The 21,516-nt window shown below is 37.8% G+C and overlaps 1 protein-coding gene across 8 annotated transcripts in view; it reads right to left on the bottom strand.

Annotated features, from left to right (window-relative positions):
* ESR1 (estrogen receptor 1) overlaps positions 1-21,516 on the bottom strand; it is a 254,600-nt gene that overhangs the window by 38,687 nt on the left and 194,397 nt on the right. For all 8 annotated transcript variants that reach the window (XM_032216929.1, XM_032216930.1, XM_032216932.1 and 5 more), the window contains one exon: positions 14,023-14,355. In XM_032216929.1, coding sequence (XP_032072820.1) covers positions 14,023-14,355 — 333 coding nt within the window. The remainder of the gene's footprint in view (positions 1-14,022; positions 14,356-21,516) is intronic.

Below are 21,516 nucleotides of genomic sequence, written 5' to 3'. Positions count from 1 at the left end.
TTGTTTAAGTCATTGAAAACTAGATTTAGTCTTTGGTAGAGGCATCTGCAGCACTTTGATATCTCCTTACAAGTTAAACTTAACCCTGGCTTCAGAATGGCTAATAAATCCTTTGAGCAGAAAAGCCTCTAGTAAATTAGATGTCTATTGAAACAGTTTTAAAACATGAAAAATGAACAACTGAATCTAATGTAACACAGATTTCTGTCTGACTCAACAGTTGGCCTTTTTGGGGTCTATGCCACAGCTAGCTCTATATTTGTGGACATTCTTAAAAGAATTAACTGAGATTTTAAAGTTTTATGTTTATCAGCAGTCAAAGGAAACAATGAACTGTTTTTTTGCAATCCAGGAACAGGCAATTTAAAAACTCTAATTAGCCTTTCTTTTTCTTAAAATGCAATGAAATGATTCATAAAATTGTCTATTATTGTCTTGCTGTTGGAGATATACTACATGAATTGGAGCATTATGCTGCTATTGTCATACTTTTATTGGAAATTCCTCAGATTATTAATTATACTTCTTATCTATATCCTTATAATTTGAAATATATCAGGATGTCTGGCAGATAGACAGGATACTGAAAAGATACATTTACAACTGATTTGCAACAGCAGATAGTTGACATGTAATATTCATCAATATTTGAACTGATTCTTTTCTGCTAGAAAAGCAAGAAGGTGAAATTTGGAGAAATCTGGTCAAATTTTGTTGAGTTGTTTGGTATATGATACAAATTTCAGGCTTCCTTTTCTCTTTTCTATTTTTTTAGTTTTTATCATATACTGAGTTTACACTATCATTTTAAAATTCAGATAATATTCATTGTTAGTATCTGTAATAACTAAATATACATTTGCCATTTGTATTTTAATTAGTGCAATGGAACCATTCTGTTGACATTATTAATAAAGAAAAAAAAGTAATCCGTATAGCTTACACATTTAAAAGAAACCTATCAATTTGTGGATTTACTGATGTAAATACAAATATACCTGTACTTCTATCATTCCTACCTTATTAATTAACTTATTTTTATCTGTACAGAAAACTGATAATTTCAGTGAATTGGACCAATCAAATATTTATGGGAAAATAATCTCAACTTATTCTTTTTTAAAAAAATATTTTAACAAAAATAATATTTTTTGAATAAGAGAAGATACAAAGAATTGCATAGATCTGCTTTCCTCAGCTTTCAGGATCAAAAATTAGAGAAAGGAAAAGGCAAAATAAAATTTAGGAATATAACAAATGCAATTGCAGGAAGAAAATGCTTCCAATGCTCTCTGGGAATTTCACAAATGGATGATTTGTGTTAAGATTATATTATTATTAACTCTTGAAGTTGAGTATGACAGATGTCACTGGATAAAAAATAATGATAAGTAAAGGATGGCCTTCATTTTAGATAATGTAATAGCTAAATAAGATGGAGATAGAAGATTATCCTATAGAAGCATACGAGGATTAATGTATGGAGATGTTCTCACAAATTTTATACAGGGTGTGTATTTTTTTAATATGCATACTTAAATCAAGTCCAGAGCTAACTATATTACAAAAAAAGTTAAGATTTAAATTTTTAAATCAATTTAGGGGCCAAATTTGCATTACAACTCTAGAATATCTTTTCTAGCATAGCAGATAGAAATATGATCATGCTCTGTCATGCAAAGAAATAGTGAGCAAAGAAAAGAATGTCCAGTGGAAGAAAATAAACCAGAAAAGACTAACGTGAACAGTAGAACTAAGGGAAACTTAGTAAAGCATCTCTGAAATATAACCCAGAAGGAAGCAGAATAGGGTTTCAAAAATCTGTTCCAAGAGCAAATTCCACCCAGGATTAACTAGTCCCATTTCATCTGTTATACTGGATCTCACAGTGGCCAACAAGATGTATACGGATGCTCACAAGACTTGACTGTATCAAAATAAACCCATTATGGCTTTCTAACAATCAGCTCACATTGCCAAGAGTTCAATTCCGTCAATCCTGAACGGCTCAAGGTTGGCTTAGCCTTCCAACCTTCCGAGGTGGGTAAAATGAGGACCCAGATTGTTGGGGGCAATATGCCAACTCTGTAAACAGCTTAGAGAGGGCTGTAAAGCACTGTGAAGCGGTATATAAGTCTAACTGCTATTGCTATATAAAGTTGCAGTTGATAGTGAAGAGGGGGTAAACAGCCAGTAGTATTTTAGCAGCCACTGACAGCCTGGCTGTAAATAAATCTGCTAGGCCTTTTTAAAATTATGCAAATTGATTGCTGTTCCCTCAGTTGCTGACAGACAATTTCATAATAATACCCTCTGTGACAAAGTGTATTAAACCTTAATTTAACAGACGTCAATTTAATGGACTCTAGATAGCTCAGAGACATTTTTCACCTGGATTTCACCCTCATTTGATGGACTGATATCTGTTAATCAAGTTTAAATGAAATTGGCACTATTTATGTCAATTAGGTAATTACATAAATGATGTAAATTGATACACATAATACATATTCAAGTGTAACAGATACTCTCTGTCCTCAGAACAGTCTATTAAATTTAAGTTTTACTGCATTTTGTCTAGCCTGAAACGCTTTATGTTTAGTTTCAATGGATGACCTCAAATTCTAATATTGTGAGGAGAGGAAAACATCAAGCTGCTATTTAAGAAAAGAAAAGCATTAGTGTAGTTATTTAGAGCTTATTGGAATCCTTTATATCCAATTGTGAAATTATCTGTATCTATTATGGAAGTACAGTATTTTCATAGAAACATGAAGAGAAGAGAGGAGGGGAGGGAAAGAAAAGGAAGTGGAGGAGAGAGAGGAGAAAAAATGGGGGAGGAAAGGAGATTTACATTCCTAAGTGTAGCTTGTAGAAATGGAGCATTAGCCTAATTTCAAAAATTACACCAAAAGTGAGATTAACTCCAGTCTCTGGAGTAATCTGTGTGGTGTCCAGAGTCTGATGTACTGAGACAAAGGAAAACAAGCTTTAAAAAAGATCTCAGAAATAGGAAAAAAGTAAAAGAATGGACGCTCCCATCTTTTATGGCTCTGGTTCTTCCTGCCACTTATTTCAGTCCTGCCCAATGCTGGTATGTAGTCAAATCCTTCACAGATGACTCCCATGAAAATGGAGTTCTCAGTCAAGCGAAGTTTCCCACCCATATTCTAGACAATGGGAGAACTAAACGAAATACATTTACCGAGTTTGCAAGGCAATTTATAAAATTTACTTTTCAGCAGAAAATTGTTAATTCATTTTTCACAATGCCACTGAAAGACATTGACAATGACATTGCTTACATTTTCATCCTTTATTTCAGGCAGAAATAAATTTCCTGTATTTCTACAAATGTAAACATTTCTCAGCTACCTAGGCTCTGACTGTGCCTAAATGTTCCTTTCACTATGATCTTGTTAAAACCGTCAGCAATTTGGCTTTCACTTACAATTCATTATAAATGGACTTTGCTCCCAAGAGCACTTTTTTTCTGGCTCACCTCTCCCCTCCTCCCTTCTTAACACACTTTGAACAATTGCAAATCTTACCACTCTCATCTCGGGAGCCAAACACAATTAAAGTTTTTTTGAGGTTTATCAGTGCTCAGCAACAGACTTTGAATTGTAATAATCTGCATAACACTGTAAAGTTAATAGCAGCTGGGTTTGAAAGTCAATAAACTCTACATTCAACAACTGGATTAGGATTATTCAAATTAAGATACAATTACAGTAGGAGCATAGAACATAAGTATGAACAGACAAAAGCTTTAATCGTGAAAGATCAAATGAAATGATTACGAATTGACCTCTTTGGCATCAGCAAACTGAGATGGGATGGGACATCTTTAGTCAGAATATCACATGATTTATTACTCAATACATGAAAAATAAAGAAGTAGTAGTTGTATACTTACAAGAACTATAGCAAGAATAGTACTTGATTACATGTATTCAATGACCAAATAATATCTAGTAGACTTTATGGACAATCCTTTTATATGATGATCATTCCAACCACCGAAGCAAAGGATGAAAAGATTCTCCTCTATGACCAAGTTCAATTTTAAATCTACAGAACATGTGCTGCTTCTGATTGGAGACTGGAATACCAAAGTTGGATACAAGAAACAGGAAAATGTAATTGGATTGTATGACTTAGAAAACTGAAATGAAGCAAGACGCCGATTTATCAATTTCTGCCACTCCAATGATTCATAGCTAACCCTATCTTCAAACAAGCAAATTGAATCTTGAATACATGGGCATCCTCAGATGAAGTATATAGAAATAAAATTGACTCCATTACTGTTGGAGCATCAAATTATAGCATCAAAGACATGGCCATGCTATCTGTGGAACAGGTCATGAATTTCTCATGTGTGGATTACAAGTGAAGCTAAAAAGAAGAAGAAAGCCGATCAACTTTCACAATATGATCTTGAATCACCATTTGCAAGGAATTGCTTTGAAGTCCTTACCTTCATTGAGGAATTATGGAATGAACTTAAAACAGTCATTAAGGATGGATATGAAAAGAGACTGTCAAAAATTAAGAAGAGAAGAAAGTAAACTGGATGTTAGAACAATGAAAATTGCCAAGAAAAGAAGAGAATGAGAGCCAAGGAAGACAAAAATCTCAGAATGGAACAAAAGAGCTTCAGAGAGAGGAGAGACAAGACAGCATATTACAATACCTGTAAAGACACTAAAGATGGAAACAGACATGTAAAAACAAGCAAAATCTTTGAAAAATGAAGAAGGTTCTTCCAATCTCTAATTGGTATACTAAAGGATGCCAATGGACATTGAAAAGAAATTAAGGGAAGGTGGAAAGAATATACTGACACACTACACAGTAGAGATGTCAATGCCTACTTTTAAGAGTCTTCAGTATTGGAAAGAGGTTGCGGTGGCTCAATGGCTAAGATGCTGAGCTTGTCGATCGAAAGGTCAGCAGTTTGATGGTTCGAATCCCTAGTGCCATGTAACTGAGTGGGCTCCTGTTACTTGTGCCACCTTCTGCCAAACTAGCAGTTCAAAAGCACATAAAAATGCAAGTAGAAAAATAGGGACCACCTTTGGTGGGAAGGTAACAGCTTTCCGTGCTCCTTTAGTGTTTAGTCATGCCACATGACCATGGAGACTTTTTCGGACAGCGCTGGCTCTTTGGGTTTGAAACAGAGATGAGCACCACCCCCTAGAGTCGGGAATGGCTAGCACATATGTATGACGGGAAACTTTATCTTTAGTATTGGAAAATGAAGTTAGAAGAGAACTATCATCAGTATCAAGTTGGAAGACTAGACGAACTGATGGAATACCCACTGCAAGCAACAGAAGTATCAGTCAGGTTTATAACCATACTATGCCAGCAAATATGGAGGATACAATGGCCAACTGATTAGAAGATGTGCAATCCAATATCAAAAAAAGAAGGTTTAAGAGAGTGTGCAAACAGATGTACAATATGCTTAATTCCACATATTAGCAAAATAATGTTTAGGATCATCCAATGCAGATGGGAGCCTTACATGGAAAAAGAGATCCCAGATGTTTAGGCTGGTTTTAGGAAAGGAACAAGAGATGTTATTGCTTATGCAAAATGGATAATTGAGAAAGCCAAAGAATACCAAAAAGAAGTCAATATTTGCTTCATTGGCTATAAAAAAGCCTCTGATTCTGTGGAAAGTGCTCAGAAAAATTAAAATTTTATAATATCTCATAGTCCTCATGAGAAACTTATGTACAGGTCAGGAAGTCACAGTCTGGACAGAATTTGGTGAAACAGAATGACTCCAGATGGTAAAGAAATGTGACATGGTTTAAAGAGCCAAGGTGGCGCAGTGGTTAAATGCAGCACTGCAGGCTACTGCTAGATCAGCAGGTCAGCGGTTCAAATCTCATCGGCTCAGGGTTGACTCAGCCTTCCATCCTTCCGAGGTGGGTAAAATGAGGACCCAGATTGTTGGGGGCAATATGCTGACTCTCTGTAAACCGCTTAGAGAGGCCTGAAAGGCCTATGAAGCGGTATATAAGTCCACTGCTATTGCTATTGCTATATTCATCACCTATTTATTCAACCTATATGTGGAATATGTATTAGGTAAACTGAATTTGAAGAAAACAAGTATGGTTTTAAAACTGGAAAAAGAAAAATCAATAACATGTACTACCCTGAAAGCTGTACATGCAAAGGATTTGCAAGTGCTAAACATCAAAGAACACTGGAGGGGATGGGACTAAAATTAAATATAAAGAAGACCAAACTAATAGGTAGAACAACCAATCTTAAGAACTGACAATGAAGATATAGAACTAGTAGACAGGCTCTGCTTTTTAGGATGGACCATCAACAGTAAAGAAACAAGCAATCAAGAAATATATTGCATTTTAGTACCCAGAAAAGCAGTCATGAAGGTTTTGGAAAAGATAATCAAATGCCATGATTTACATCTACAAAGATCTGAATCATACAAGTATACAATACAATTATACAAGTGACACACTATGGAAATGGAGGTTGGACTTTAAAGAACCAGGAAGAGTATTGACCTTTGAACTTTGATGTTGTAGAAGACTCCTGAGAATATTATGGACAGTCAAATAAAGAAACTGGTGGATCATTGAACAAATCAACCCAGAGTTTTCACTCAAGGCACGAATGACCAGACTCAACTTATTTTATTTTACTGTGGACACATTATGGATAGACCCAGCTCTTGGGAAAAGTCCTTAATGCAGGGAAAAGTGGAAGAAAAGAGAAGAACAAGTTCACGGTGGTGATGAGTGGAGAAGACCTATCTATGCCTTGGTTGGATTCAACTGGTGTAACAACCGTTTCACTGAGTATGCGCTTCGTGCATGCACGTACATTCACACAGACAGCTCTAAAACTTACCTTCTTCGCAGCCCCAGTGAGTAAAACACCTGACATGTGGCAATCTACTCTGCTGCACCTATCAGCTGGGCTTAAAACAAAGGAAATATAGGACAGACTAGCCCAGGTGTGGGTGGGCGGGGCTAACGGATCGCTGGAACTACTGGTTCCCCCGAACCGGTCCACACTGGCTGAATCCCACTCCTATATCTATGTGGTCACTAATAATCAAATATGACTTGATGGCACTTAACTAACACAAATTTCTCAGCCTCGAATAAATAGAGAATTTTATATACTACCCAAGGGAATCAGAATTTTTTTCTTTTTTAAAAAATAGTCAGAATTAATGAATTTTCTACCAAGCTAAATAACAGTTATCGAAAGAAACGCAGAACTTTTTGGCACAGTCCTAATTAGAAATGCTTTGGAAATGATTACTTTACTGAACAGTCTTGTTATGTATGCTAATACATTCATTTCAGAGCAGTGAAGGAAAGCAAGAGATAAGGAGAAAGAAAAACCATGGAGAAAAGCAGAGGAAAAGAAATATAGAAAAAATAAATAAAGGATATACTTATACTGAAAAGACGTGAGTTCATTACATTACTTTATTTCCTACTAAATGAGAATAAAATCCTGTTAGCAAACAGAAGCAGATACAGGATTAGAGTTGTGAAAATGACAAGAGCAGCATCACACCTTTATGATAGAGACTCTGTTCCTTTTATTCATGCATGCAAGAACACATGGACAAAAGGAATTGAACTGCATAGTGATGCCATGTTCATCATTTTGTCATCCTTGACCACACCACCAATGGTTGGTGAGAGAGACTTCTTTCTATTTCCATTCTGTATTAACCTCTTTAAAGAACTTGAATTAATCAGAGAAGTACAGGTTCTGGTATCTTCCAGCCTGAAAGGCAATCAATACATCACCCAGACTGAAATTAGAGCTTTGAGCTCTAGTTGTACACAATGTTCTTTATTAGAGTTGTGCACTCTTATAGCAAAAATTCAGAAGTAATTTGGCCCATAGCGCCTCACTGCTACTTATTAAAGCATTCCAACTTCTTTCAGACTTCAAGAATAAAGGTGTGGCTGTTTTAACAAACCAATTCGTTAATAATAATGAGATTCTTACAACAGTTATGTAGAACTCTGAAAAAAGTAACACTTTTCTAGAAATAACACAGAAGTGCAATGCAATGCACAAGGATTATAGCAATTAAAAATATTTTCAAACTATGCATACTTCTTCTTTATTTAAATTTACTTTAACATCCTTTAGGAAGTTTATGATCAAATTTGCTATAAACCATTATATTGCCATTATCTAACTGTAAGCACAGCTCCCTGGGGACATAAGGGATAATTGGTGAAGAGATGCAAAATTTCAGAGAGAGCTTCCACCCAATTAACCAAGAGATGAATTAGTTACACTAATAAGATGTATCCAGAACTATCATCATCTTCCTGGCATGATATAGAAAGAAAAAATACATTTTTATTCTTAGGCTTTTTTTAGCAGATCTAAGCAGTGCTAAAGTTCAAAGATCAGTTGTTCTCCTCAAATATTGGGGATATTTCTAAATCACCAGATTCACGTCAAACAGTGTGCATATGTATATATGCCTAAATATATCACCAAATATTTACGTGGGAGAGAATAGCTTGTGTTACATAGGGTTGGACAGATAAGTTAGTAATCATTTAAACATCTGGGAAATCTCACTGACAGAAAGGAGGAAGAAAATACTGTCTACTATCCTGTTACATGATATTCATTCATTCTCTCTCTCTCTCTCTCTCTCTCTCTCTCTCTCTCTCTCTCTCTCTCCCTCCCTCCCTCCCTCCCTCCCTCCCTCCCTCCCTCTCTCTCTCTCTCTCTCACACACACACACACACACACCATTTGTGCACATGCCTTCAAAACATTCTTGACTCTAACAACTGCCTGGACAAATTCCTACACTTTTTGGTAAGATTTTGGAAGTAGTTTGCTATTGTGTCCTTCCTAGAGCTAAGAGAGAATGATTGGCCCAAAGTCACCCTGCTGGTTTTGTGCCTAAGGTGAGACTAGAACTGAGTTGTCTGGTTTCTAGTCTTGTGCTTTAACTATTACATAAAACTGGTTTTTATATAAACTGCACTACTTATTTGATAACTTAACTCTTCAGAGGAACTGGGGGAAGTGGTGGGCTACTGCCAGTTCGGACCAGTTTGGGTGAACTGGTAGTTCCAACAATCAGCTGGCTTAGCCCACCCATCCCCACTCTATGCTGTCCTGTGTGTGTGTGTGTGTGTGTGTGTGTGTGTATTCTTTCTTTCTGGCTCATCTGATTAACGCGGCACAACTGATTTCCACGTCTCCGCTTTTCTACCTACCAGGGATGCCTTAGAAGGTAAGCAGTTGAGCTTCAAATTGCTGTATTTTGAATACTGCACACAAGCGAACCGATTGTTAAACTGGTTGCAGCCCACCACTGCTTTTAGGATAGAATGCTGTCACATTAGCAGAAGCAATTTGGTCAGGCAAGGCACTTATCTTGGAACAGAACATTGCATGGACAATGCAATTATGTCATAAAGCAATTTACCACATTTCTTTAAAAGCAGAAGCCAGAAAGGGGAGGGAAGCTAACGTTCTGGCTGTATAAGCCTTATCTAGTTAATTAACTTTTTTAAAAAATCAGTCAGAGAAACTAATATTTTGTACTCGTGAAATGCTACAAATAAAGAACAAATTGAACTACTGTGCGCCGTGCCTTGTCTGTTCAATCCTAAAAGTTCACAATATTCATAGCAATGTTGAATATCCAAGCTGAATTCCATCCAGCATCCAAGACAAAAAATATTTGTGTTGTTTTAGATCTTTTCCTGCCAGGATAATTAAATTATGGCAAGACATATCTCTGGTACTAATTAAGAAGTACACAATATTGATTCTAATCTAAATATGGTGTGGCTTTTTAAAAAAAATGATTCTCATAATGACATTACAGCACTGTATTTTTAGGAATTACAACAAAATAATTTTTAAAACTTGTTATAAACGCATCCAAAGAAGGTAATAGCTCTCACTGCTATGCAAATGACCAAATTCATGGTAAATATCATAGTATCTACTGCAGACTCCTGAGAACAAATATTAGGGTGTTTTTAAATGCAGAAGGATAAAAGTGGTTAGTGTAGTCAGGAGTCTCTGGGTGTTGGATGGCATATATAGTTTCTAAATTATTATTAATATTAATATTAAATCCAAGAGGTAATTTTCAATTATGCAATTTTTAAATCAGGATCATGGGTGTCAGATAAAAACACATCTATTATTGGTTCATCATAATGTTCCTAATTTAATAAAACTGATGGTTAACTAAGACAAATTTAAAAAGAAACAATGTCTTTAGAAAACTAGCAGCTTTGGCAGCTTTTTAAAAAAAGCCAGGTATTTATTTATCTTTTCGCTTCAGAAAACCACAAAAAATAACTACAATGCTGTGAATAATCTTGAAACTTCAAAGCCTACATGCCCAATGTAATGTTTTAAGGTGATTAAACTACAGAGCTACTATAGTGAAAGTCAATAATTACCCAGGCTCTTTAAGACCAATGCCAAACATTTTGCTTATGATTAACAATAACAAACCCCTCTTCACAAACGGAATCCTTTTTTTCAACTTCAGTAGCTATTTGTTAGCATCCTGAGCTACAACTGAGCATTACTGTCCCCCAAAGAAGAGAGATAGTGCTCTCTGTATGCTTCAGCAACAAATTTGGCTTACACGTTATAGTTTACATTGGATTCAAGAAAGAGAAACTATAGGAAGCGAATCTATTTACCAGTATGTTGCCTTCTCATAGAGAAAGTTCCAGAACTGAATGGATCTTTCTTTCTCCCATAATCCTTGTGCTAACTCCTGAGTTGCTGCAAATGTTTCTAAACATCTAACCGGCCAGAGCTGGTGGGAACTGGAGTCCAAATTATCTAACAAGGTTAGTTTGCCTCCCTCTGAGCTCAATAGATTGCCACACAAATTCCTTTCCCACTTGCTACCCATGGAAACCTCAGTTGAACCAAGAACCTTTTCTAACTGAAAGTAAACCATTAAATATGACCCTATATAAAGTTGCAAGAGAAAATTTAGGCCACCTAGAGCAAGACCTTTGCTCAGTGCTGCTTTCTTAATACATAATTTAGTTGTGATGCGATGACCTATACAGTATATCACAGAAGTTGCCAGCAGTTTAGACATTAATGGCTGTGTGTTGCGTTATTTTGAAAGGACAGCACATTTACACGGTTTTACAAGCTGTATACTCACTACTTTGCATTGTAGCCAAGCATCATTTATTCAGTGTTGTCTCATTAAAAGATATACTTAAATATTTACAAAATGTGAAGGAGTGTACTCACTTCTGTGATATACTGTAAGTAAGTCAAGGTAGTCAGCTCTTAGGTTATAGTTCAAAATCTCAAAATAAGAAGAACCAGATAATAGCAGTGAGCTGCATTTGGAACAAGAGAAAGAATAACAGGAAGAATCTGCATAAAATGACTAAAAAAACCACACCCTGCTTCTGGGTGGTAAGAAAAGGGATTTGACATTGCTGAAAGTGAGGAAAGATAGCAACAATCCTAAAAATGGTCCCTAGGATATGCAGAAAAATTAAACTACTGCCATGCATTCTTCCCTGACCTATCTTGTCATGCCCAACCTAAGAACAACACAGAACAATCCAGCCAAAATGTAGTTCTTTATTTGCTTTCACCCTATAGACAGACTATTGCTAGACTAAACCTATACCCATGATGACAAACTTATGGCACGCATGCCACAAGTGGCATGCAAAGCCATTTGTTAGGACACATGAGGTGTTGCCCTGTCAGCTCCAGAGCACATGCATGCACTGTCCAGCTGACTTCAACCTTCTTTTTCGGCCATTTTTCACCTTCTGGAGGCTTCCCTGAAAAATCCAACACACAAACTGGAGGTTTGGAAACAGACTGCTGGTTTGTGCATTGGGCTGTTTGTCGCGATCTGGAGGCTTCAGGGAAACCTCCCAAAGGCTCCAGAGGGCAAAAAACAGCCCTATGAGCAACCCAGAAGTCCGTTTCTGAAATTCAAGGTTGCCCATAGGGCCTATTTTTGCCCTGAAGCCTCCGGGGTGCCGAGGGGGCTGTTTTTTGCCTTCCCTGGGCTCCTAGAAAGCCTCTGGAGCCTGGGGAGGGTGTAAAACCAGTCCATCACACAAAAATATAGGGGAGGTGGGGGTCACGCACACATGCGCATGGGAGGGGATCGTGAATGCATGGGGTCGCACATATATCATTGTGGGTGCGGGCATGCCTGCGCACAAGCCCCCCTGCATTCCCCCTGCTTTTGCCACGTGATGGGGAAAAGGTTAGCCATCACTGACCTATACCATAACAACTAGACACAAAGACAGTTTTCCCCCAAATGCCATCAATCTGTTAAACAACTAATTCCCACAACACTGTCAACCTATTTACTAAGACTGTATTACTGTTCTTCTTCTCATCCTTTCTATTACCTTTCTCCTCCCACTTATGAGCGCAGTGATTAGAATACAGAACTGCAGGCTATTTTTGCTGATCACTAGCTGCCAGCAGTTTGGCAGATCGAATCTCACCAGACTCAAGATTGACGGAGCCTTCCATCCTTCCGAAGTGGGTAAAAAGGGGAGCCAGATTGTTGGGGGCAATAGACTGACTCTGTAAACCGCTTAGAGAGGGCTGTAAAGCACTGTGAAGCTGTGCATAAGTTTAAGTGCTATTGCTATGACTATAACTTTGTTGCTTGTATCTCTACAATTTATATTGTTTTATTTGTTTCTTAGTATGATTTGATTGCTTATTTAACCTAGGACTATCACTAAGTGTTGTATCTTATGTTTCTTGATGAATATATTTTATTTTATTTTATGTACACTAAGAGCATATATACCAAAGACAAATTCTTTGTGTATCCAGTCACACTTGGCCAATAAAGAATTCTATTCTATTCTATTCTATTCTATTCTATTCTATCCCAACAGATGTACCCTGGGAAATTCTGGAAAATGGCAATGCTAAATCTTTTCCTCAGACTTCAATTCAGTTCTCGGCTGTGTTGTCTTTTGTCTCATCCCCCCTCCTTGGAATATGCTCCTTCCTTCCTGGGAATGTGCCACTTCATGGTAGTCCATCATGCCACCTCCTCCTTCAGAGACACAATTCAACACACATACACTCTACAGTGTATAGTTACATTAAACTTTGGCTGCCCAAATTCTCTCTGCTTCCAGTAGATCTTTTAGCAGCTTTAATTGTTGCCATTTAGTTACTGGGCTAACTTCAAAGGGCTTGTTTTAACTTTTGAAGCTTTAAGTCCAAGGAGTTGTAAGGGGAGTTTCCAAGAATTTCATTGGTTTTGGCTGGCTCTGTTGGGACATGCCAAGAAATAAAGCATGTTCAAAACAAGAAGAAACCATGCCAAATATACAGTGAAGTCCATATGTATGGTCAAGGTAGATAGGCTATTAATAGCTATTATTAGCTATTAATGGTTGAAAGCAGTATTATACAAAAACAACTGAAGCTACAATCTTCCTCTATCACCTTATCAGGTACACTTGAGGCCTGATGAAGGCATCAGTTCCTTAGTTTTCTAATTATTATTGCACAACAATTATACTTATCTTTACTGTGATTTGCAATATGGATTCCACTTTACAGACCATAACCCATTTTAATTACTATTGTTGATGTAAAGATGTGAAACAAATATCCTATGCTACTATATACCATCTTGTGGGGAAAGGCAGAAATAACACAGTAAAACCTAGTCCCACATTTACCAAACTTTGGTTTCAGTAGAAGAAAAAAATGATCCAGATATCTCCTTCAAATGATGGACAAGTCAATTGCATCCAAAAGAATTTTGATGTGGACGTTAAATTAAAATTAATTTCATATTAATGCTGTGATATCCACAATGATTATGTAATTTACATCATGATGGAAATGATATCATTTATATAACAACATAGTAAACATTTGTCTGTATGTGGTAGTATGTTTAGAAATGTGGAACAATATGAATAGTTGTTTAAATATATTTGCTAGCATTCTTACCTGGAACCCTTTTGGCCCAGTTGATCATATGAACCAGTTCTCGATCAGCAAGGTTGGTCAACAACGTCATCATTGAAGCTTCGTTGAAGGGTCTGTTAGGGTCATATTCTGAATAAACAATAGGAGGTTCTGCCTCTAGCAAAGCAGAAACCATCTGATCTGCAGAGAGGGAGAGGGCTGGACTGTTTTTTTTACTATGTTTGATCATTAGTGGGCTTGGCCAAAGATTTGGGCTCCTTGCCTCTGCTACTGTGCCTATGTTTCTGCTATCATGTTCTTCTCTTTGACGTTTGTGCTTCACTATTCGGCCACCTCTGCGATCTTTTCGAATTCCTGGAAGAAGATATAAATAAAAAATAATATTTTATTATCCACTGATTTCTCTAATGTGACAGTATTGAAACATAAATCTGGAAACTACGCAATGTTTATTTAAGCCATCTTCAGACATGAGACACCTTGCAGTTAACAACAGTCCATTCATAGCATCAAATCTTACAAACTATCAGCATCTTGATTATAGAATGCAACAAGCAGCATGCAGAAATAAAATATAGGGTAGTAACTTATATTTGAGCAAAAAGTATTTATAGGAGAATTGTGGCACAACATTAAATGCAACCTTGTAAAGCACTATTAGGAGCCTAATGCATTGCAGGAATAAAATGCCTTGGGCCAGTTCTGAAATAAATTATTTCATACCAGTTATTTATTTTCAGTACCTCCTATATAGAGTCTACTCCAGATTTACAAAGAATTTATGGAATATCTGATCAAATCATATTCTTCTGCACAGAACATTAAACCGGTCAGCTAGGAATCAATATACAATATACTTTCTGATTAATTTCCACACTGTAACATTTGGTTTTGAAGTAAGTCTTCTTTCAAATGAACAAAGCATACATTTGACAAGGAATAACTAGGAATTAGAGGACAGCCTTTAGGCCTACTTCCTAAATGGGAAAGAACACTGCAGACCCAGACTCTGAAAGAAAAGATTACATTATTATCTGAGAACTTTCTCACAAGTGAAAATTTGGTCTTGATTTCTTTCTTAATGCTCAAACTAAAGCAAACATCATAAAACTTGTTTTATGATTCCTGGAGATCAGGCATAGAAGTTTTATTTAGGCTTGATATTGCTTAGTTTTCAAGCATTCCAAGCATTTGGCATTCTTTAAAAGTTTCACAAAAATGTGTTTTCTCCATGTTAAAAAATGTGTATGAAAATTTGTAAAACTTTTAGAAAATATATTTGCAAGTAAACATATCCCCAAGATCAACAATGATTCAATTGTGCCAGTCATAGATAGAAAAGCTTATATTTACTTAAGATAGAGAAAGCAATTCTAAGCTGTATGTACATTATCTGGTTGAATCATGAAAGATATAAAGTTGTGAATATCAGCACATATAGAACAGAAAACTGATCAGAATGTTTATACCAGTATTATTTTCATCTGGTGAACAGTTCATCTGGTGAAGATAACTTTTAAACTTGTGGGAAATTGAAGATAAAGTGGAACACAGAGTTTTATGATTATTTTGATCAGAAGATTAGAAAAATATTGTGACAGATTCATCTTGAGGGAAAATAGCAATTCTAAGAACAATTTTGGCTTTTCTAGAAATAAACTAAAAGGATGCAGTGGCTATAATGCTGAGCTTGTCGATCAGAAAGGTCGGCTGTTCTGTGGTTCAAATCCCTAGCGCTGTGTAATGGAGTGAACTCCTGTTACTTGTCCCAACTTCTGCCAACCTAGCAGTTCAAAACCATGTAAAAATGCAAGTAGAAAAATAGGGACCATTTGGGTGGGTGGGAAGGTAACAGCATTCCATGTGCCTTTGGTCATGCCAGCCATATGATCGCGGAGACATCTTCGGACAGTGCTGGCTCTTCGGCTTTGAAACGGAAATGAGCACCACTCCCTAGAGTCGGGAACAATCAGCACATATGTGCGAGGGGAACCTTTACATTTTACCTTAGAAATAACTTAGAAAATATGAGTGCTGAGTTAAGAAGCTGTATGACAAGAAAAAATGAACAAGGATGAAACTTTCCCACTTTTCTGTTTTATTCAAATATGAAGATAAAGACTTTCTTGAATTGAGTTTGATTTCTAGTGATTACATAGATGGATCCATGTAGTTTTTTTCAGCAATGATGCAGAAATAGACTGCAATTGCAACCTGTGGGAAGTTGTTTACGTTCCAGCTCTGGAATTTCTTTCTTAGGAATTTGGAAATAATAAATGGAATTTATTTACTGCTCCATTCTGATAAGTCTACCAAAGGTGGTCCTACCAGCAAACTACAAAGTAGATCTTGATGTCAATTCAGGTTGGCTATATGCTGTAATCTGCTACTAGAAGAAATTCTAAAAACTAGAGGTGTTGGGAATTGTCATGTTCTTTTAATCAATGGATCATTCATTCATTCATTCATTCATTCATTCATTCATTCATTCATTCATTCATTCAATCAATCAATCAATCAATCATTGCATTTGTATCTCCCTGCAATTCAAATAGATTATTGTCAATTAGAGCATGAAGGAAATATAGAGTCAGAACATGGGCCTGCATGGAAGAACTAGAAGAATTAATAGTGCAGGTAGTCTTTGATTTACAACCACAGTTAGGACTAGAAAAATTGTTACTTGACAGAAAAACATGGAAAATCATTTTCTATCTAGCAAAAATAATACTTTCTCTGAAAGAATTCAGAGCAACAGATGTCTAAGAAAATGTGGAATAAAGAAATTAAAGAAGTTAAGTTCATTACACTCTTAGTTTAAACTTTGAAACACAACCCACACTGCTTTAAAACACATTTTTATATCATCATTCAAATGATGCAGATGTCCACAATTTTAAGGTGCTCCTTAAAGAAAGTAATTTATAAACTACATGTTTTATAAGTAGTTATTCTAACATGATATATATTTTTAAAGATAACTTTTCCTTGAGGTTAATTCTTAATGTTTTCTTTACATTTTTAAAATAGCAGTGAAGAAGCAGATTACTTCCAGTCTATGTTTATTTTACTTTTCCATCAGTCTTGGTATTTCCTGATAGTGTTTCATACAAGCACTAACCCAGCCTAACTTTGCTTAATTTCTCTCCTTAGATAAAGTCAGTTGTTAGCTTCTTCCTGTTGAGAAGAGCTAGGCATGAAATATAAATGCATGGATAGCATACACATGGAAAATTATTTCAGATTTTGATTCCAAACAAAACACTGCCACTGAGTTCATTCAAATAATCAAACCATCAGGCAAATTACAGATGTCTGCATGGGCCCTGAGCCATTAAACTGGATGCTCAATATCATTATCAAATGCCTACAATTGATGATCTTCTGTTTCAATTCTTCAGAACTTGATGCCAACAGTGGCTTCTAAAAAACTGATTACTTTTTGACACTTTGGGTTGCTACATCGATTCTCATCTGAAATAATCAGAGAAAACTGTTTTAGGGGAAGGCCTTTTCTGCCATTGCATTTGCCCTCTGGAACATCTTTAGCCATGGCGGCGCAGTAGTTAGAATGGAATGATGGGCTGGCTACTTTATAAAGCAAGATCATGGCACACACTTGAAAGTAAATTAGGAAGACTGTAATTGTGGCATCTATCTGGCATAGTGACATGCAATCAGGTGAGGCAAGTGAGAAAAAGCCTCACCTCTCATCATGAAAAGAAAAAAAAATGTAAAAAGAAAAAATAAATTAAATGCTTGTATTTATCTATTGATCTGTACCATAAAGTGATTTTCCATTTAACTTCACCATTTTACATTATTTGGTATTAAAATTGGAGAATTTCACATTTACTGTTCAACTAGTCAGGTAAGAGCTTAACTGTTTTAAAAAGCCTCTAAAAAAAGGCTTTTTAGACGTTTATTATCGCTCAGCACGAGCAGAGTTAAGCAGAGGGCTTAAAAGCCTTAAAAGTCAGACTAGGTGAGACATGTAGTTCTCCTGCCTCATAGTAGAGGGCGCTTTTTAAAGGCTTTTTAAAATAGTTAAGCAGAGTCATCCACGGTGAGGCAGCAGCTAGCTCAGCCTCACCTCAGCTCTCGCCTGAGTGGCTGATTTACATGATCTGTAATGAGACCATATTGCTGTCTCTCTGTATGTTGCTTTTAATAGTTTAGCTGATGTATATAATATAAAAATGGAGTGTTTTTTGTCAACAACTATGTGTGGAACGTGTTTCTTGTGCTGAGGATCATAAAAAAGCCTAAAACGTCAGACTAGGTGAGGCACACAATTCTCCTGCCTCATAGTAGAGGGCGCTCATATCCGCTTCTGGACATCTATTGTAGTCATGAGAAGCGTGCAAAATCCAGCAGAGGCAGGAAGTTTCTCGGTGCTCCCAAGTCGCTTTTGCGGCTTCCCAGAGTTCTGAGAACCTTCCTGTCTCCGCTGGACTTGGCACTCTTCTCCGCACATCCTGGCGAGCAAGGGAGGGAGGATCAGGTTGCCTGATCCTCGCTCGCTCACTCACTCGCCTGTCAGGCTGCCTCACCATGGCTCTGGCTACCTCTGTCCTTCCACGCCCGGCAGCTGTGGCAACGTCATCAAGACGAAGTCCAGGAGCACCAAGAAACCTTTCTGCCTCCACTGGACTTCATCTTGATGATGTCACCGCAGCTGCCAGGCACCGACGGATGGAGGTAGCCAGAGCGGCGCCAAGGCAGTCTGGTGGGTGAGCGAGCAGGATAAGGCTGCCTGATCCTCCATCGCTCACTCACTCTTTCGTCTGCCCAGACCGCCTCGGCGCTGCTCTGGCTACCTCCATCCGGCTGTGCTCGGCAGCTGCAGTGACGTCATCAAGACGAAGTGGCTTGGAGGTGAAGGGGCCTCGGTGTCTGCCTAAGGGTGGCGGGGCCCTCTCACTGCCGAGCTCTTCCTTCTCGCTCTTCATCTTGATGATGTCATCGCAGCTGCCGGGCGCGGATGGACAGAAGTAGCCAGAGAGGCCCCGAGGCAGTCTGGGCAGGGGAAAGAGTGAATGACCAATGGTTCCACGAGCCAGATCTAGCACCCCATGGGCTGGATCCGGCCCATGGGCCTTGAGTTGACACTCCTGATCTACATCTCATAACAGAGGGTAAGGTGAAGAAACTGACTTGTGTGTCTCACCAGCCATAAAACTCACCATATATCACTGGTCTGGCAAGAACAAAGAATGCTGATCCATAGGAAATATGCATGTGTAAAGCTTGTAGCAATTATGGGTAGTTAGAAAGCTGACATTTTTGCCAGGGGGCCTTTTCCTTGGAATACCTCAATAAAAAGCAATCAGAAACCTGCACCTTGTGTCTGGCATCTATCATTGGCTTCAGCACCAGGCTCAGACCCGAACTGGGGAAAACAGAGTATTGCAGGCTAATTCAGCTCACTGCCAGGAGTTCGATCCTCACCGCTCATAATTGACTCAACTTCCATCCGTCTGAGGTGTGAAAAATGAGGACCCAGATTGTTGGGGGCAATATGCTGACTCTGTAAACTGCTTAGAGAGGGCTGTAAAGCACTATGAAGTGGTATATAATCTAAGTGCTATTGCTATCTTTGATTGTCAATAAATATTATTGACACAAATATATTTTCTTCTTTTGCATAAATCAGGTATTCAGGTATTAAGTGCTATTCCTGCTGCTATCTTGCCTCCCCTCCTGGTGTGAGATCAGCCCCAACTCTCCTGACCTTCTGCAAGAGCCTAAAGACCTGGCTCTGCCAGTTAGCTCAGACTCCAATGGGGGACTCCAATGGGGGAACATCTCAGTGGAGATAAGTGATCAATTAACAACAAATCCCACCTCCCCCTCATCATAACCCTGCCCTCCCCATCTTTAATTGTATCATATTCTTTTAACTTATTTGCTGCAGCAAATTGGCTATGGTGAATTGGCCACAGAGAATTGTCATAGACCCACTTCTTCTCAATTATATCTACCTGCCCCATCAGGTCCAGCACAACTAGTATGGTGCAGATCCTGTCTGGGATCCAAATGGCATGCCTTTTCTACAATCATCGTTTCTCCTGAGATTAGTTTAGTCCCATACTTGTTGACCCTTGGAAGGCCCTGAAAATGTGTTTTTTTTCTAATAAGCTCTCTGTGGCCAACTCACCACAGCCAATTTGCTGCCTCCAACTCACTGTGAGACAACTGCCACACTCAACTTGCCATAGGTCAACTCTCTATGGGACAAGAGTTACACTAATATTGAAGAAAAGAGTAAGAGGAATAGAATAATTAAATAAAGAATGCCAAAGGAGGGACAACTTGAAATGTGAATGACAAAAAATAAAAAAATGTTTTAATTATTTCAAATATTAAATTGAATTGTTGAATTGTCCCGCAGCGAGTTGTGTCATGGTAAGTTGGCCATGGCAAGTCGCCTCACGTGACTTGGTCGCAGCAAGTTGGCTGCGGGCAAGTTGGTTGTGATGAGTTGGCTGTGGAAAGGTTGTCCCATTCTGCCCTCAAACAGCCTGATCACCCGCCATATAGGGCTTTAAATGTCAAAACCAGCCCTTTGAATTATACTTTGAAGAAGATTGGCAGTGTTAATGTGGCTCCCAAACTGAGAGATAACGTGTACCATCCTAAGAGTACAACATTTTACACCAGTTGAAGCTTCCAGATAGGCTTTCAAGCATATGTAGAGCACATTACAGTAATCTACTCTGGAAATGACCAGGATGTGAGCAACTGTAGTAGAGCCTCAGAATTTAGAAAAGGGCACAACTGGTGCACAACTCAAAGCTGTGCAATTACTGGCCATTAGAGCTCCTGCTCTTTGAGCAGCAGTTGTCAGTCTAGTAGGACCCCAAACTATGAAAAATTGGGCCACCCCATCCAGTACTAAAGAGAGTAAGCCAGAAGACCCCCACTCCCCCCCAAAAAAAACCTCAGAATCACTCATGCTAGCCAGGATTCAGTTGAACCTGTGAACCAGGACTCATACACCCTCCAGGCATCAGGATAAGACATCAATAGTGCTGCTTAGTTTGCCAGAGGAGGAGATGGACAATTGAGTATCATTAGTATACTGATGATATCGTACCCATTGGGTGTCTGGGGTCTAAGTAACCCCCCAACAAAGGTAGATATCAAATAGGAGTAGAGAGAGTGCCAAATCCTGTGTACAAGGAAAAGTCTACTAAATCTTATTAAATGGTCAGACAGAATTATCTTTTCTTTTTCCTCAGAACTAAATCTTTTCATAACAAGAAGAGAGAGAAATTAGAACTATGTGAACATTAATTAATTAGCTTTGCTGCCATGAGTAATTAAGAATGCGTAGGTACATTTTTTTTCATTTTGACTTACTTCCCCCAAAAAATTTCGCCAGTGACATAGACTAAAAGACTAATTTATTTCAAACAATGTCAGATTCTTTATCAAGATTAAATCTCCAATTACTCAAAAATAAATGGTATGTACCTTATATTTTAATTACTGTTGGCTTTCCCAAGTAGT

This window comes from Thamnophis elegans, chromosome 4 (assembly GCF_009769535.1).
Source record: "Thamnophis elegans isolate rThaEle1 chromosome 4, rThaEle1.pri, whole genome shotgun sequence".
Lineage (NCBI taxonomy): Eukaryota > Metazoa > Chordata > Lepidosauria > Squamata > Colubridae > Thamnophis > Thamnophis elegans.
This window is presented reverse-complemented; position numbering and strand designations above follow the sequence as displayed.